This window comes from Vulpes vulpes, chromosome 10 (assembly GCF_048418805.1).
Source record: "Vulpes vulpes isolate BD-2025 chromosome 10, VulVul3, whole genome shotgun sequence".
In the NCBI taxonomy this organism is placed as follows: Eukaryota; Metazoa; Chordata; class Mammalia; order Carnivora; family Canidae; genus Vulpes; species Vulpes vulpes.
Genome location: NC_132789.1, coordinates 85,349,136 through 85,368,908, shown reverse-complemented (window position 1 = coordinate 85,368,908; position 19,773 = coordinate 85,349,136). Strand labels below are relative to the sequence as shown.

At 36.1% G+C, this 19,773-nt stretch overlaps 1 protein-coding gene across 1 annotated transcript in view; it reads left to right on the top strand.

Moving 5' to 3' along the window:
* IQCM (IQ motif containing M) overlaps window positions 1-19,773 on the top strand; it is a gene marked incomplete at its 5' end in the record, with an annotated part of 337,033 nt that overhangs the window by 2,595 nt on the left and 314,665 nt on the right. The window contains 2 exons of the mRNA XM_072722489.1: window positions 5,811-5,893; window positions 7,741-8,008. Of these exons, the coding sequence (XP_072578590.1) occupies window positions 5,811-5,893; window positions 7,741-8,008 (351 nt within the window). The remainder of the gene's footprint in view (window positions 1-5,810; window positions 5,894-7,740; window positions 8,009-19,773) is intronic.

Genomic DNA, 19,773 nt, shown 5'->3' with positions numbered 1-19,773 from the left:
GAAGGATAGAAAGCCTCTTAGTAAGGCCAGTTATTTTTGTTAGGGTTATTAAAAATACATGTTTGTAAGTCCCAAGGTCTTTCTAGGGAAGAGGAAATTTGCTCAGTGATATAATCAAGAAATAGCCAATGGCTTATTCCTTGTTATAGCTTCCATAATTAGGTCTTCTTCTGGTGTCTTCACTTCAGAGATTTACTAGAACAATTACACAGAACCTCTAAAGGATTAAGAGAAACCTGAAGTTTTATGAACTACCAATCATAATACCATTAAACTGATGATATACGAAGAGTATTTTCTTAAAAATATATAACAAATGTAAGAAAATATTTTAGGCTAGTGAAATTGTTTGGCATTAGAAATTCATTATCTTTCCCGAAGGAAATGTTAATATTTGCACTCATGTTTTATGTAAGTAGTATAAGTATTTCAATCTCTTCATGAACTTTATCATAAAATAGTTGTTGTTGCTTTTAATGATTTTTTATTGCTTTGGGGGGTTTAGTCACTTGAAGAATCCAAAGTATAATGAAATTTTATTATTTGCAAATCTATTAATTAATTAGTTTTGGATAAAAAGAACTATAATAAGACCAGATTTATTCAAAACAATTTAGAAAGTTGAAATTTATCTTTGTGCTACTGAAGAAATGAAGATTGACTAATGAGATTAATTATATAAACATGGTTAGAGAAAAGTTTAGCTCAATGATAGTAATAATATAATAACTGCAGTAATAATTGCTCATATTTATTGAAAGCTTTTTATGTGCCAGGCGCTGTGCTAAGTGCTTTGTAACTAAGTCCAATTGAATCCTCACAACTCTGTGCAAGATGTACTGTTATTATTATCCTCATTTTACAAATAAGAAAATGAAGGCTTAAGACAATAAAACAAGATTCATGAGGAAATTGTAATTCAAGACCAAAACAGTGTGACTCAGGAATGAGGGCTCTTAAAAGTCATTCTACATGCTATGGATACATATTTACAAATCAATAAAGCCTTAATTATAGATTTTTTTTTAATTATAGATTTTTTAAGAGAAGGAGCAGACCTTGACAACTTCTTAATAATTGAAGTTCCAGTGTGCACTAGAATGTCTAAAAGCTGCATGCTTATATACTTATCATGAACAAAGAAACAGAAACCTCAAAGATTAACTGGATGGATTTTTAACATCAAAGTTGTTTAATTTCTCCTAACTCTAGACTCTTTTGTTGAATATATATATATATTCAATTCAAATTATAAAAATAACGCACATTATCTTTGCCTTTTTTTTTCTTTTCTGGGACAAACTGGGATCAGCCATTTGCCTTTCCTAAGGCACTGAGATATGAATTTTCTTATGCAACCTTGAGAATTTAACTTTTTGGTTCAAAGGCTAATTTTTAGTTACAGGAGAAAATCAGAACAGCTGCCTCAGCATCTTAAATGCCAGTGAAGGTTGGGTTTAAATGCCAACTTGGAGTCAGTGTGTCAACATACCTTCAGTTGGAGCCATTTTAGGATCTGTAAGAAATTGCTCTCTTCTGGTGGTGGCTGCCTTTCTCTGCCCTTTGAAGAACAATCCCAGGCCTTGTCCTATTCAAGAACTTCACAGCCTGACTGTGTAGGTTCACTGTGGTAGTCCCTAGAGGAGTCAGAAACTTTCTGGTTCCAAGAGGGCCGTTATGATTGTCAGAGTGTATACCAGCTCCTGCAGTTCACAACGACAGGTGGCTCTTGGTGATGGGGAAAATCAGACACACTGGTCATCCAAGAGCCCGGATAGAAGTAAAATGCTGTCTTGGGAATTTAATTCCTCTAAGGCCAGTTAAAGAAGGGGAAATCAGAACAACTTTTTCAGCCCACTAAATTATAGTGAGGGCTCAGGATTGGCAGCTTGAACTGCTTGGGCTGCTGTAACAAAATGTCATAATCTTAGTGGCTTATAAGAAAAAGAAATCTATTTCTCACAGGTCTGGAGACTGAGAAGTGCAAGATAATTGTGCCAGTAGATTTGGTGTCTGGTGAGGCCTGATTCCTCACTGATGGATGTCTTCTTACTGTAGGTTCACAGGGTAGAAGGGACTGTCTAGCTCTCTGGAGGCTTCTTTAACAGGGCATGAGGGTGGAGCCCTTATGACCTAATCACTTTCCAAAAAACCCTCTTCCTAATACCATCATACCGGGCATTAGGTTTCAACGTATGAATTTTGGGAGAATATGTCTCTTCAGTCCATAGCAGAAAGTGGTGATGAAATGCAAGTATTTCACTAGAGTGACCAGGCAAATCTCAGACGAGTTTCCAGTACTCACAAGGAGTAAGTACGTGGCATTAGGAAAAGCAGCAGATATGTAAAAAAAATGCAGGAAGCAGCTTGGGAGACCAGCTCCTGTGTGGGCTTCCAGCACGGCTGACTTTGGAAGGTATTCAGGCCCTCTTCGTGTCAGAGCTTTGCCTATAAATGAAGACTAGATCATTTGGAATGAAGACATGGTAGTTTTTATAAAGCTACATTTTCACCAAAAACCAGTGACTTAATCATTTCATATATGAGTAAGTTGTATTGTTTATCATGTGTATGACACAGGGCAATACTGTAAGTATAAGTAATTCCAAGGGAAGTAGTCAGAAGAAGGGAATCAAAGAAGGAAAGATTGTCATGAGAGGAAGAAACAGTGGAGAGATTTTGGCATCACACCTCACATTACTGCTTTTTCTCTGGGGAGTACATGGTCTGGTTAGAAGCCCCTCAAAGTAGATTTAGATTTTAGTTGAAATCTGATGAAAGAGACAGTTTTAATTCCTGAACTCCTGTCTCTTCCATGTGAGGACCGTGCATCATATGGCTCTGAGTCGTGACATTTATATGAACCATTTTATGATTGACGTGTGACTTTGTGCTCTGATCTATACAAGGAACATGTATACTTCTTGAAGCACGTGCATGAAATCTTGACAAGTATTTTTTTATTAGAGGGAAGAAAAAAATCCACCAATCTATATCCTTAGAAATATGTAGATAGCTCTGAATGTGGGGAGAAACAGTGGCAAGTGTGGGCGGACAGGGAGATTTGGGTTTGTCAATGACTTACATACTTCCCATAGGTAAGAGTGGAAGGAAGGAAGAAGCTTGGGAGCAAGAAAAGGTGTTTTTTTTTTTTTTTCCAGAATGATTGCAGAGCATCAATTCCAGTGCCCAGTGATGGAACATCTTAGTAGAGCTTTTTCTCCTAATCCAGCATTTTAAGGGATGGCGGGGGGTGGGGGGGCTAGAGTCCAGTTAGTTATCTCTCCTTTTTTGCCAGGGTGTTCCCCCAGGCTTCAGTCTTCAGGATGGCATAGCCCCAAAGTAACAGCTGCTTGTGACTCCCAAGTCTACATGGAGAAAAGCCAGTGGAAATTTTGTGAAGGAATGAAGAGAGAACTTGTCCCCAGTATTTTGTTATGAAAATTTCAAAGATACAGCAAGCTGGACAGAATTTTAAATTAACACCCGCAGACCTACCACCCAGTTCTTACCATGAATATTTTACTGTATTTGACTTATTTCCTATGTATCCATCAATATGCATATCATTAGTCAAAATTCATGTTTGTACTTTTCTTCTATTGATATAAAATGTATGACAACAAAATGCCAAAATCTTAGGTATATATTCACTGACTAATGATAATTATATATGCCGTGTGAACCACTGTGCATCAAAATATGGAACATTATCATTACTCCAGAAATTTCCTTCATGTCCCTTCTCACTCATCTATACCATCCCTGACCAGAAAAATCACTTTTCTTTTCTATCTCCAATATATTAGCTGTGTTTGCACTAGAACTTCATATAAGTGGAAGCATAAAGTATTATGTTGATGTTTGTGTCTGTAAGGATGCTTGCTTTGTATAATAATTTTAAAATTCATCCACATTGTGTATGTCAGTAGCTTGATTCTTTTTTATTGGTGAGTGGTATTTCATTTGTGAATATACCACAGTTAGTTTGCTCTTCTCTTGTTGATACACATCTTGGCTATTTCCAATTTAGAACTATTATGCATAAAGCTTCTATGAGCATTTCTGTACAACTCTTTTAAAAATGTATGTTTCATTCTATTTGATAATTACTAGGAGTGGGACTGCTGGATCACAGGATAGGTGTCTATTAATTTTTTAAGAAGTTGCTATAATTTTTCCAAACCGATTATCTTGTTTTGCATTTCTACCAGTGACATGTGAGTGTTCCAATTGCTCCACACTGTCATCAATATTAGGCGTTATCAGTGTTTTAAATTTTAGCCATTCTGGTGGGTATGTGATGGTATCTGCTATGAGAATCTGAATGTTTGGGTGTCCCCTCCCAAATTGGAATGTTGAAATTCCAAACCCCAAAGGTGATGGTATTAGGAGGTAGGGCCTTTGGGAGATGAGTAGGTCATAAGACTGGGACCCTTATCAAAGGGATTAGTCCTCTTATAGGAGGGTCCCAGAGAGTTCCCTAGTCCCTTCTACCATGTGAGGATACAACTAGATGTCTGGGACCTGAGACAGGGCCATCATCTGGCCATGCTGGTGTCCGGATCCTGCACTTCCAGCCTCCAGAACTGTGAGAAATAAATGTCTGTTTCTAAGTCCCCAGCCTGTGGTGTTTTGTTATAGCAGCCCAAATGGACTAAGACAGTATCTCATTATGGTTTTGATTTCCGTGAAGATGAATTTTTAACTTATTTTTATTTTTTAAGATTTTATTTATTTATTTGAGAGTGAGAAAGAGAGCATGAGCAAGGATGAGGAGGAGCAGAGGGTGAGGGACAAGCAGACTCCTTGCTGGGCAGGGAGCCCAATGCGGGACTTGATCCCAGGACCCTGAAATCATGACCTGAGCCGAAGGCAGACACCTCACTGACTGAGCTACCCAGACATCCAAGACAAAATTTTTAATTGCTTAAAATTTGAGAAGGTGAAAAGAAGAGAGAAAATCTTGATCCTTAGAATATTAAAGGAGATAGAGTTATAGGAATGGGAGGCATATTGGCCAAACTGAAAAGCCAATTTGAATCAATAATTTGGTAATATATTTAAATTTTACTGAATCCAGGTTAAGGAGAGGAAGCAAAGAACACCATAAATGTCAGAATCAACTAATAATGAAATACTTGAGGAAAAAAACCTAGACAAGAGTAAATGAGAATGATATAGTCTATGCTATAGAATTTTATATGTGGCTCTGGATAAAAAGAATAAGAATTTTAAGAAAATATAAATGAGATAAGAATTAATATAATGTTACCCACTTGTAAGCATGTATTTTTTATTTCAAAGCTATTCCTACTGAAGGAACCTATTGAGTTTATTTTGCAGTTATAAGTTTAACAACCAGTTTTAAGGTAAATATTCATAAAGAAATAAATGTACAGCCATGTGAATTAGTCATCAGGTATATAAGACACACTTAGATTTGTTCATTTTTGTGCTCAAGTCATGTTATATCTTCTGTATAGTAACATTTAAAGAACTTTAAGAGGTAAATGGGATTTTGATTTTGTGTACTTTATTTGGTTCCCCTAGACTTTAATAAATAAGCATAATCTACATTAGCACTCTCACTGTTGCAGGCTGATGTGTCTTAAAGTAAAATATTACATTGAAGGAGCATAACATGAACTTCTTTTGCATCCATTAACATCTACTTGTAACACTTACCTTTTATAATGTCCTGCAAAATTCATCACTGCCCAAATTTTAATCTCATAGTTTTGCCATTTGTGATTAAGAAATTATACTAACCACATTAAAAAATAAAACATTTTGTGTTTATCTCTTAGGTCCTATATTAGAGATCACCAGACAAGATTTTTTTCAAGAAGCAAAAACTCTCATTGCCCAACATTATGAGAAAATAAATGAGGTTAATGCTTTGCATTTATCTAACTTATTTTTTAGGAAACTAATAACTATTTTTGTATATGACAATGATTGTTCCAAATGGTTGCATGAGCCCTAATAGATTGTGAATAGAAGAGAAAATGAAATCTTTACTAGCTATAAAAATGGATTTTAGATTGCATTGAAACATAAGATTTTATAGCTATACATATTATTTAATTACATGCATATTTAATTTGTACATTTAATCCAATTTTAATGTTTTCTTTTGAAGAATTTTAACAGAAAAATTTGAATTACATATCTCAAATAAATATCCCTCTTTAAACACTATTAGATAAAGCTAAACTAGAAAATATGCTGTGAGCTGTGTCTTTCCCATGCCCCCAGCGTGTTATGCTTCCTTGTATCTCCTTACATATCACTTTGCATTAGAGCCCTTCACTAGCCTGATTGGTCCCCCAGGGCAGTGACTCTCTTTTTCACTATTGTGTTTGCAGCAACAAGCTTTGTGGCTGGCTCAATAAATATTTGCTGAATGGCGTAGATTTGGAAGGTGAGAAAGAATATAAGGGAATGGGTCAGCAAAGAGGAGAGTCAGCACAGGCTGAAATTTTAGAGGAAAGCATCTGCAGAGAAGATGGGAAATTTGGGTGACCATCAGCTATTGTGACAAATGAGTCTTTGAGGAGACAAGTGAGGGAAAGGAATCTTAGGATGGCTTCCTGTGTGCCACGCTATACTATCCCCTTTTGAACATTTTTTAAAATGAATTTTAGATAATGATTTTAAATATTTTTCAAAGCTGTGTAGGGGAGAAGGATTATAATTGTTACATATGTTTCATTTGAATGGTCCTCTATAAAGAGACTGATCATAGATGGTTTTAATTTTATAATCAACATTGTTAACACTTTAATTTTTTCCTCTAACCGATTGAAAATAATTTTATTTTATTTTATTTTTTTATTTTTTGAAAATAATTTTAAATTATATTGATTTCACTAGTAGGCACTTGGGATGAAAACTTCAGTCTAAAGAGTTAGATAGATGTACTTTAGAACCTTGATCTTTTTAAAGAATTTTACTCTTCCATCTTTGATTGCTTGGCAAAACATAGTACTAGCATATTAAAGCCTACTTATTGGTGTCTTAAGTTGGCAATAATTTGAATTTGTCTAACCTTTTTTTTTTTTTTGGAGGGGAGTGATTAGGGCAGGAAATTATAGCTCTATCTATAGGTCAAAAGAATGACTAGAATAGAAAAATTAAAATTGTTTGGATAATTACCTGTCAGAGACCTGGAACTGAGTTATTTTTCTATCGTTCAAGGTAGTCAAAATTAAGAAGGAATTAAGTGATTGAAAGGATCTAAAATACATATCTGATTATTGATATCTTTTTCTTGAGAACCTACTTCTGTATATGAGCTCTAATTTCTTACATTTAACAAAGAAGTTTGAGAGTTAGCATTTTATGGACAGTTGAAAATTCTTAAAAAATGCTTGAAAATTATTAAATTCTTCTATGCCTACCATTTGAAAACTTCCTTTTGAAATAGACTTTAAGCTGCATTTGAAAATATCACATGTGAGTAGAAAATTACTATTGAAGAATTTCCTTTTTTTTTTTTTTTTGAAGTGGAATATAACCTTCATTCTTGTTAAGGGCTTTTGGAGAACTATAAAGGATAACATCTACTCTGCTTACTGCCATGTGTTTTATAGTAAATATATAGTAAGGTAATTTGTAAAATGCATTTATTGGATATAATTTTATTAACTTATTAATAAAATGTATTATATAATTTTATTATATGATTAATATTAAAATTAAATTTTATCAAATTTATTTTTGTTTTACTCACAGAATAAAGTTCAAGGTACTTCTATAAATGTTTTTAAAAATAAACATCAAAAACCAAAATCTGGCAAATTCATACCTTTGATGATTAAAAAAAAGGAAACACCTGATATGGTTCAAGAACTTCGGACAGCACACAAAAGTATTTGTTTTCCCAAACACCCGTTCAAAAGTGAGCATTTTAAGGAGCCCTCACAGGGAACTTCTTTCAAGGAGCCATATATTTTTAGCGTAAAGGAAAAATTCAAGGACTCTATGGATATAATTGCAAAAGGTAAGTGTTTAGTGTAGCAAAGAAGTTCAACAAACCAACAGGCAAAACCTTTTGCTTCAGGTGTGCTTTTAATGGAATTTCCTTGTTGGAACCAAAGCTCACACTTTAAATCTTAGCAATGGAAGGTGAGGAGGCATGATTAAAAGAGTTACTAAGCTCTGGGGCCACCCGAAATTAAGACAAAAGTACACTAATGGGAAAGAGAAATTTATTAGGACAAAATTGGCTAGCCATATCTTCCAACAGAATGATATTTCTTATAATATAAGAACCTCAGACTATGTAATTCACAGTTAATAAAGCAGTGAGAGGTTTATGGATTTGAATTCTATTGTTGAGCAGGGTACATAGGGTAGGCAAACTCTGAGTCTGTTCCCCCCAAACCCCAGGGATTTTCCTTTAAGACAAATTACAGTGAAGGTTTATTTTCCATCAGGAACTTGGTTAAGATGGAACCTGGAAGTCTATTTACATAAAATGATATTCTTTTCCTGAGACTAGTGGCTGAAATAAATGCCTTTTAAAGACACATTTCTGTTTAAGCCTTCATAACTTCATCTCCATTATTCCTTTTTTGTTATTTCTTGTTATGTTATTTTTTCATGGGAATTTTTTTTCTTCCAATGAGTGCCTTCTCTGTGGTAGACCCCACGTAGGAGCTGGAGAAACAAAGATGAAAAGCTCATAGAGTAATGGTGGGGATGAATGCCTGGGAGACGGTGAGGGAGGGGTTTACAGAAGCATTTCTCAAAACGCAGTCTTCTGAACATTAGTTTTGAGGGAGTCACTTCAGCAAAAAGCATCTCTGGTTCCTTAAGTTTCAAAAAGTGCATTTCTTGGTTGAGATACATATTGAGCATTAATATATTGAAAATTCTATGATATGCTGCAGAAAAGAACTCTGCTGTTCTTAACCCGGCTATCACCAATTCATTTGAGCAAAGATTTTCTAAAGAAAGAGATTGAAGTTTCTAGACTGGAAAACTGGGTAGATAGATAACATTATTTTGAGATCTGAAGTCAGAGGGATAAATGGATTTTAGGCAAGTGAAGAAGGGGATGGGAAAGACAATGAATTCAGTTTTAGATCAGCTAAGTAGACACATAGAGGGAGACAGTCATTAGGAAGTTGGAATTGGAGATCCGGCAGTTAAGAGAGAGAGAGGAGAAGATTGAAGGTTGATGTTGGGGGGGGGTCACTGCCATGCCATAATTTTGGGGGTCATGCATTTGTTCAACCAGCATTTATTTATTATGTGAGATGTATAGAGACAAAAGATATGCTACTTGCCCTCAAGAAGTTCAAACTTGACATATGTAATTTGTATGTGGTTGGATGAAGAAGGATAAATAGACAATTACAAAATAGTGTGACCCATAATGTAATAAAAACAAGCTCTACTGCTTTGGAATCAATAGGAGGGATACCTAATTCAGATATAGTAATAAGGGGAGAGGAGGCCTCTCAGTGGTGCAGTGGTTGAGCTCTGCTTTTGGCTCAAGCCTTGATCCTGGGGTCCTGGGATTGAGTTTGGGAGCCTGCTTCTCCCTCTGCCTTTGTCTGTGGGTCTTTAATGAATAAATGAATAAAATCTTAAAAAAAAAGATATAGTAATTAGGGATGGATTCTTCAGAGATTTAAAGTCTTTGGTACATTTTGAAGGATGAGTAAGTTTACTCAAGAAAGAAAGGTTCTATGTAGTTAGTCTAATCTCTTAGGATAATGGATATCTGAGAAAGTGATTGTGGTGTATCTGCGGGAGCTAACATGATTTTATGTAACTGAAATGAGCATTGAAGAGTAATTAGAGATGAGACTAGATATCAGAGAACTTTGAATTTTAGCCCAAAAACAATAAGACTCATCCAGATGTTTTAATGAAAAGTTGCAGTGATCTCATTGGCATTTTAGAACATTTCTGGTAGCAGAGATGAGGTATGTTGATTTTTTGGAGGCTCAGAGTCTACCAATGAGGGGACTAATTTATATGAGAAAGGATGACTTGAATTAAGGTAGCACCCCTGGGGACAGAACTGAGGGCAGCATGGAAACAGATGTGTCATATTAAAGGGTTGGAGATGCATCTTATGTAATGGTAAAACTGCCACCAGCAACCAGTTGGAATCTACAGCATGTACCTACTAAGCTTTGTTGTTCTAGGTGATGAAGTTGGGAAACAGCATTTATTGAAGTATGATAGTGGTTTTGGATGCCTTTGGGGAGTTATAATAAAAAAGAGACAAACTAACAAAAGTATTGGCTGGTTTGCAAGCAGAAATGAAAGGGCGTAGAGCAATACCAGGTATCTGGGTCCTTGGTTTTGAGAAAACGCCTAAGATTTATCATTGCAGCAAGAATCAGTTTAAGAGTATGTTCTTCCTAACCCAGCCCATTATCTCAGATCACCCCCAGGCACTTACCACTAAATTGAAAGACTAAGGCAAGGGGTAAAGAAGTGAAGATACAAAAGAGATTGTAAAACTATGCTTAAAAAAAAGAACTTGGGATGTGGTTATTGTCATGAAGAATTAATTAGAAGAAAATAGATTAAAAAATCTACCCAATATTTTAGAGAATTTTTATTGCTGAAGACACCATGAACCTTGATTTAACTGAATGTTCAAGAGTAAAATACGTGGCCTTATTTGGAGGTGACCCACAAAAGCTGTACAGTCCCCGAGGAGGATAATAGCAAGATGTGGCCAACAAGCCAGGAAAACACTTCCCAGAGTGGATCCAGGGGCCCCCCAAAATGGATAAGGGAGTGTACTCCCAGAACGGAATCACTGTATACTCAAAGAACTGCCCCATCTCCAGGGTAGGGGGTTCTCAGTGACTCCCCAGCAGATTTTATAACTTCTTTGGCATGGTGATTGCTGTGTGTCTTCTCTTTTTTCCTTTCACTAATGGAGTTTTTACTGAAGCTATCCTGTACCTGCCCCTATTCCTGGATGTTGTATGCTTCTGAGGAAAGGTGGAAATATTTTTTTTTTATGTTTGGTACACATTATTACCAGACCACAGTGAGCCACACCTGGACCTGGTGGAAAAGACTGCAAACAGCCAGAGATCCTGGACTCTTAGCTGGATGTAGTACTTTGCTTCAACTTTAGGTTATCTTCTTTGGGGAGAGGAAGAGTGTGATTTGTCAGGGAATAAGAATGGATAGATATTTGATGTCCAAAAGGGCAGTCTGTGACAGGGATTGCCTAGATGTTTATCAAACTTACTACTTTATCCTTTCTTCTTGGGCACTTGGCTAATATACATTTCTCATGTCCCTTACAATTAGGCAGAGCTATGTGACTGGAATCCAGCCCATGGATTATAGCTGGAAGTGATGCCCATCCAAAAAATGTCTTTTGTTCTCCTCCTAACATGGTTCCCTACATTTTCAAGTATAAGGACTCTCTTTCATTACTCTTAAAACAACTGCAATTTCACTGATGGGAAAATGGTAAAAGTGTTTTTAATAGCCGTTGATTAAATAATTTTTGTTGAGATATTCAGTAAATATACAAACTCAGTATGGGAAATGCAAAAGTGAGAAAGATGCTGATGACTTGCTCCTTCATGGAACTTGTAGTCTACCTGCAGAAACAATTAAATAATCACTTACATGCAGTTGAGAGTATATGACAAATGAATGGGACCTGGACTGGGGATCAGCAAAGTCTTTCTAGAGGAAATGACAATTGAGCTAAGCTATGAAAGATGAAGAGGAATTACTTGGTCAAGAAGTTAACTCCTTGGAGTTCTAGGATTGGGAAACCATTTGTAATGGCCCAAAGGAGGGACTCACAAAAGTGATTTCAAAGAAGTGCAAAAAGAACAAATATGGAGGCAGTTCTGAGAAGGAGCAGGAGAGGGGTAAACTATAGCTATCCAAAAAACAGAACCTTGTAGTCAGTGCTGTGCTAGCAAATGTTTACTCACTAGCTATGGTGGGGAAGAGGGAGGAGGCCTGATTTATAGCTTTTGCCTGTTTCATGGTGTAAATACTGTTATGTAACCAATTCAAGCTATCAATGTTACGTCACTGATTACAGAAGTTGGGAAGAGGTGCTCATGGTCTGTTCTGAGAGTTGTGGCAAACACCTTTCATATCCCACTTGAAATCCTCTCAAACTCACTTCTTATTCCAGCTACCACTCTAGAGGCTGCTTCCTTCTCCAGGCTTTCCTGATGCCTTCCTAGCTTGGGACACTAACAGGAATGGGCTCAGCACTGACACATGAGCAATCAGAAAGGGAGGATAAGACTAATGGATAAATGTTTCTTCCTTTCTTTCCCTGGGCAGAAGGGTCTCAGTGACACTCTATAAAGCTTCTCTGATACTGATATCTGATCAGTGTCCTGTAGTGATGACCAACTCAAAAAGGATTCTTAGATGAACTTTTTGTTTCTTGCTTTCTTTCTTCCTTAAAATACTCTCTTGTAAATATTTTGATGGTGAGTTGTCAATACTTGCTGAAAGACTGGGTGTGGAGTGTGAGGGAAAGGGAGATTTGAGGAACGATGATTCTCTGGCTTTAGACCTGATGAACTGGAAGATAGAAATTGCCATTTTCTGTGACAGGGAGGAGAGAAACATGCAGTTTTCAATGGGCAGAGGCCTAGAGTTGAGATTTGAACACATTATGTTTAATATGCCAATTATATATACAAATGAAAATGTCAAATAGGTAGTGTGTAATGTAAGTGTGGGCTCAAAGGAAAGAAAGGTTGGGGTCACTCAGGTATAGATCAATATTGTCTAATAGGAATATAATATGAACCACAAATGTGATTGAGAATTTTCTAGTGGCCACTTTAGAAGATAAAAAGAAACAGATAAGAGGCACCTGGCTGACTCAGTCAAAAGAGCATGTGACTCTTGATCTTGGGGCTGTGAGTTCAAGCTCCACATTGTGTATGGAGATTACTTAAATAAAAAAATTAGTGAACTTGGGCAGCCCGGGTGGCTCAGCGGTTTAGCACTGCCTTCTGCCCAGGGCCTGATCCTAGAGACCCAGTATCGAGTCCCACATTGGGCTCCCTGCATGGAGCCTGCTTCTGTCTCTGCCTCTCTCTCTCTCTCTCTCTGTGTCTCTCATGGATAAATAAATAAAAATCTTTAAAAAAAATACTGAGATTTAAAAAAAAATCAGTGAACTTAAAAAAAGAAATGGGAAAATTAATTTTAATAATAGATTTACTTAACCTAATATATAAAAAATAGCCAATATAAAAATTGTTAGTATTTTAAATTTTTTTCATACTAAGTCCCTAAAATCCAGTGTATATTTTAGAAATTATACTAGCCACATTTCAAGTGCACAGTCTACAGTTGGCTAGTGGCTACTGTATTGAACAGTATAGATATCAATTTTATTTACAATAATAAACTTAGATAAGATCATCTAAAAAATAATGTAGATGAGATGAGAAAAAAACCCAAGGAGTAAGTCCTGGAGGTTTCCAACATTTAGAGGGGAAGAAGAGGAGTACCCAGCAAAATAAGTGGAAATCAGCTACGGGGAAACCAGGAGTGTGTGAAATATGTCACTCATTTTTTTGTTTAAATTTTTAAAGATTTATTTATTTAAGAGAGAGAGAGAGATAGAGTATGCCCTTGAGAGCATGTGAGCAGGGAGGGTAGAGGGGCAGAGGTAGAGGGAGAATCTCAACCAGACTCCCAGCTGAGCATGGAGCCCTATGAGACCATGACCCTGAGATCATGACCTGAGACCAAACCAAGAATCAGATGCTTAACCAACTGAGCCTCCCAGGTGCCCCATTTTACTCATGTTTCAATCGAAAGGGTTGTTAGAACAAGAATAAAGAGAGAACATAGCTAGAATATCAGTTTATCTGATGAAAGACCTGGGGTTTTTTAGGGTACAGTAAAGGGTTTGGAGAGCTGATTCAAGGAAGGAAAAAAATGAGAGTCTGTGGAGATTAAGGTCAACAGCAGAGAGAGTGAGAAGACTAGTTCTCAGGGTCTTTTATAGAAGGTGGGTCATTCATTCTAATGGTAGTCTCCTTTTGGGGGTTGTTTTCTTTAGTGGTTTGTAATCAGGAGGCCCTGGATGTTGGAGGTAGGGGGTGTGAGAAAGGAGTGAAGATTTTATCAAAAGCACAAGGAAGGACAGCAGTTCTTCTGAAAATCCTATTATAGGCTCTGTTGAAGTCAGAGACATTTTAGTGGGAGCCTTTGCATGTGTCCCACCAGACAGCTGTGAAGTGCTGATCTTCGAGTTTAAATTTGAATTAAAATTGGAATTCATTTCTCAAAGTTCTTATCTCAAAAAGCATATATTAAGTCTGTAACTTGGACCTATTTTTTCAACATATTCCCAGTATTCACTTCAGTGTGAATGGAAGCATGATCTGCGATATCAGTGGTATTAATTCCAGAACTTGATTAAAGTTCTGAGATTAGAAAGAGAAGTGAGTCCTGTGTGTATGATATATGTACCTTTAGCTCATGCTGTGCTGACAAATCAGCTACATTATCTGCTATAAGCTAAACATCTATATGAGAATAGGCCAAACATTCCTTGAATTTGATCCAAGGATATCAACTTCAAAAATACACTCTAACAATTATAATATCAAATATCTTTAGTAAATATTCTTTGTGCTTACATATAATACAGGTCCGTATTTATCTTAATAGAGCAAAATCAGAGAAAATACGAAATGATTTCCTCTTTGAATATATGGACGTCTACAGTACTGCTTAACCAGTTTCTATTGTCAGGCTAGACAATTTATGGATCTTGATAATTAGAAATCAAACATAAAAATCTGTTTTTGTAGTACATATTAAGTATTAGATTATAGTTACTACATAGTATATAGTATTCATATATTATGTATTCCCTCGGGAACAAAAAATACTTCAGTTTAATTTTGAGTCATTTAAATTTGGAAATAGATTTTAATTAAACTCAATGAGATATCCTGATATTCATGTCAAGCAAATATACTTAGGGTCTATATGGTTCCTTAACCAGTTTAGAAAGGAATAGACGTGTGTGTTTGTGTTTCCATGTGTATATGTATTCTTTCCTCTCCAAACACAAATCTTCCTTTAAATATAAAACGAAGGCATAATGAGTTTTAATAATGCTTTGAAATGACTATGTGGCTACAAAGCACTGGAGAAATCTATCAGGAAAAATGACTTTGGGCTATGTTTATTTATTTATTTTTGCCCAGTGATGAAAACTCACCAGTTTTTAATCAACAATATATATAAAATATTTTATTTCCTATTTTAATGATTTTAAGTATACATTTGATATTAACAAACATATTAAAATTGTTGTTTACTCATTCCCACAAAATTATTTGGAAGACCAAGTTCCATAACAATTTATATGAGACATGGAAACTAAGATTTTTTTTAATGTGGTGGAAAACTATATTGAATTTAATTTTACAAAATAATTTGAGCTTTGGAGCTTTGGAATTTGAAACATACTAATCTTCTTCCATGTATAAAAACAGACTCTACTTGAGGAATTTCTAAATGAGGGAATAAATTTGGGATAATCACAGAATTTTGCAGCTGCTTCTCTTAATTTCTTTCTGGTTTAGATTGCTATTTCTTCCCATTTCTTGTCAGTAATTTTCTTTTGCCCACCTATGCTCCTGAAAAAAGAACTTAAACAGAATTAAGATTAGCAAGCCATTTTTCTGAATGACAATTGTCTTGAAAACAGTTTTTTCTTCCTTACACTTTTTCTTTTTTCATACCGACCTGGTAAGTTCTGAAATAGGAAGATGCAGGGTGGGGGCCCTAAGAGAGGAGACTCATTTCTTCTGTAGTAACATGGTTTGCCACATTGAAGTAATCATAAAGTTCATTAACTTTTAATAAAGTTAATAAATAAACTTAATATAAAGTTTATATTAAAGTTAATAATAGTTTATTATTATTAAGTTTATTAAAGTTAATAATAAACTTAAATATAAAAATTATTAAACAGTATAAAGGATTTAGATATAATTAAAAGACATTGTTTTTACCATCTGTGTTCTGTTATTTTGGACTTCTGGCCTCCAAAACTGTGACAGGATAAATTTCCATTGTTTTAAGCCACCAAGCTTTCGGTAATTTGTTACAATGGTCATGTGAAACTAACATAATGTCCTTCCAAAAGTAAGTTTCAATTCCAGACATCCTTAAAGAATTTTTTTTCTTGGGGTACTTGGGTGGTTCAGTTGATTAAGCATTTTACACGGGTCAGGTCATGATCCCTACACCGAGCCCTGCTGAGCAGGAAGCCTGCCTCTCTCTCCCTCTGCCCTTCTCCCACTCATGCTCTCTCTCTCTCTCTTTCTTAAATAAATAAATAAATAGATAAATAAATAAATTTTTCTTTGGTATAGTGAGTGCAGAAATGTGATCAATAGGCCAATTGTTTCAACTTTCATTTCCTCATATGTTTATTCAGAAGTTTTTTTAAGCTTCTCTTTAAAAATCAGGTAATCAGATAATGAGTACCAATGTCCCTGCCCTTACGAAGCTTTCACTTTAGCACTAATTACTTTCCCTTTCCCTTTCTCTTAAAAAATATAGATATTGCAGAGTTTTCTTGCGAGGAGGGTGGAGGTGAGAGGCCAGGGTTAAGAGTAACACTGCCTTTTCTCTACTGAATTTAGAACCGATTGAGTTGAGAAATAAGACACAGGAATTGGACAAATGGAGATTAAAATGTTCATTTTGTTACAGAGAAAGCTGATGAGAGGAGATGGCTCTGGATAAATAGCTCTGTGGCTTGTTAATCCTCTTCCAGAATTAGACTCACCATCCTAGCCATAGGCAGACCTTGCCAGCAGCAATCCTTCCTCTCCTGCTTTCTGCACAAAGCTGCACCTGCCCTCTAACTAAACCTTAAAGTGTAGAGGAGATTGTACTTGCTCTTCCTTGCCAGCAGACTGGAGAACTCTGAAAGGGCAAAACCCAGCTTGGCTCTTCTAGTTAGAGTGAGGAAGGGGGCAGGGTGAGGCAGGCTTTGTCCTCTCCCAAACCCAAGCCATGAACCTTTCTGTCTAGCCATATCCTTGTCGCTCTGGTACTTCTGAACCAAGGGAAAAAATAAATATATGTGTGCTTGCCCCTGGTGATATAGATCCATATCAGAGGCCACCATGTTACTAAACACTTGCAGGATTTGCCTGTAGTCTGAGGCTTACATAGCTTTTGGAGAGTTTGGAAACGAAACATCCATAAGCTGTGTATTAGGATAATTAAATCTTTTACTGAGTGGCATGTAATTTTCTCCTAGCACTGTTGGGAACTTTGGGACATTTAAAGAAAAGTAAGTCATGAAACACTTCCCCTCAGTGATTTATATGTAGCCAAGAGACCAACTATTATTTCTGTCCTACTGTGTGGAAGTTAGTCAACTCCAACCACTAACATGTTTCAGGCACAGATCTGATCACTTGCTAATTAATAAATCAAGTAAAGCTAATTTTGAACATTTGAGGCTGAACTTTTTAAGTTAAGATCTTGGTTGTCTTTCTGAGGCAATACCTTTCTGAGATTGATAAATGTTTGTATAAAAGAAATAAGCAGAGGCTTACTTAATTGACTTTTTACTAATTTTGAATTGGAGGGTTTTTTTTTTTCCAACGACTTCCACATAAACTAAAGAATGCTGTTAAGACAGTAACCCACTTTAAGTAAGACAAAGAATTTTGTCATTTGAGACTACATTATTAACATGCTCCCCTAACTTGTCTCCGTGCCTCTGGTCTAAACCTGTCTCAATCTTTAAGCAAACTTATGCTAGAGAGATTTTTGTAAACACAGATCCTATATTCTCTTTTTTCTAAAGTCCTTCAATGTTTCCCAGAGCCTACAAGATAACAGGTAAAATTATATATTTTATGCATCCCAATCATTAATTTTTTTTTTTTTTTAAGTACGATCCACACCCAGTGTGCGGCTTAAACTCATGACCCTGAGATAAGACCTGGGCTGAGATCAAGAGTCAGATGCTTAATTGACTGAGCTACCCTGGTGTCTCCCCACATATAAATATTTTCTAAATGTTTGATCAATCACAATAGAAGAAAGAGTGAATTATCTTTATATTCTTATTATGGAATCTATGAAATTTTTGTTGTATGAAGATGTAATCAAAGAGTACAGAGCCAAAAAGAGGCAAAAGTATTACAGAGGTATCTCTGGTAGTTAATTAACAAAAATACTGTTATTTGTCTGGAGTTTGTAATGTTGTGATTACTTGTCAGTTTTTAAGAATTTGTTATTTATGGTGACAACCTTCTCTAATTCTAAATATTCACATTCACACCTCATTTTGTATTTATGCTTTTACAGGTACTTTCTTTTGTATGTCCCTACAAGTTTTATGAGTTTCAGTCCCTAAAGTATCCTTTATCTCCACTAACTTTTGGTGAACCAAAGTTAAGTAGGAAAATCAGAAGCTACTGTCATAAACTAGAAATAGTGAAACGGTGACTTGGTTAAGATGGTGGCAAGTGTTTAGGTTTTAGGTATGTTTTGAAGGTAAAACCTTCAACAGGATTTGCTAATGAGTTGGTTACTGGATGTTATTGGAGAGAGACAGAAGAGTCAAAGATGACCAGTGCATCAGCAAATGCTGTTGAAGGTTCTACTTCAAACCAATATGAAACCTAAAGGTTTTTGCCCCCAAGTTACTGAGAATAGAATCACCATTTACCAGATGGGGCAGTCTATGGGAGGAACAGATTTGACTCTTATGACCAGAAATTCAGCTTTAGTCATATAAAGTCTGAGATGTCTGATAGACTTCTAGGTGGAGGTATTGAACAGAAAGTTGGTATCTGAGTTTCGGAGTTCATGGAAGAGGAATAGGCTCAGATATCACTTTGGGATACCTCAGCTTATAGACAGTATTTAATGCCTGAAGGCTACATGATATGGCCATAGGAGTGAGTTACGAAGCCCAAAAACTAAGCCCTGAAGTATTTAGAGGTTAGAGAAATGAGAAACTAGCAAAGTTGTCTGAGAAAGGAGCAGCTAGTGGAGGAAGAAAAAACAGAAGCAAACAAATCCCCAAAAGGAGACCTGGATTGCTGAAAATTGAGTGAAGAGAGTGTTTCAAGAAGGGAGTAATTGATTAACTGTGTCAAATTGTGCTTATAGATCAAGTAAAATGAGGACTGAAAATTGACTGTGGATTAGCAATGTGAAGGTCAGTGATGGCCTCAATACCCACTGTTTACTTTAGTAGAGTGGTCAATTCAAGAGAGAAATTAGAAAAGTATGAGAACTATTTCAAGGAATTATATTATAAAGCAAACACAGAAGCTGAGTGCTTGTGGGGGGAGGTGAGATTGGGAGACAGTAGTGTTTTTATTTACTTGTTTTTTTTAGATGAGAGATGACATTTCTGATCAGAACATTCAAGAAGAGAGGGAAAAATTATAATAAAGGAAGGAGAAGGGAATCGTTGAGGCAATGTCCTTGGGAAGGTGAGAGTGGAGAACTATGGATAAGTAGAGGAGTTGGCCTTACTTACATTGGAAAGTGGTTATTTTCACCTGCAGTAAGCAAAGGGCATGGAGTGTATGGGTATAGATGTTGCCAGGAGGGTAGCTTTGGTGTTGTCTTTGATTGCTTTTGATTTTTTTTTATGATTTTATTTATTCATGAAAGACACAGAGAGAGAGAGAGGCAGAGACACAGGCAGAGGGAGAAGCAGGTTCCATGCAGAAACCTGATGTGGGACTCAATCCTGGGACTCAGGGATCATGC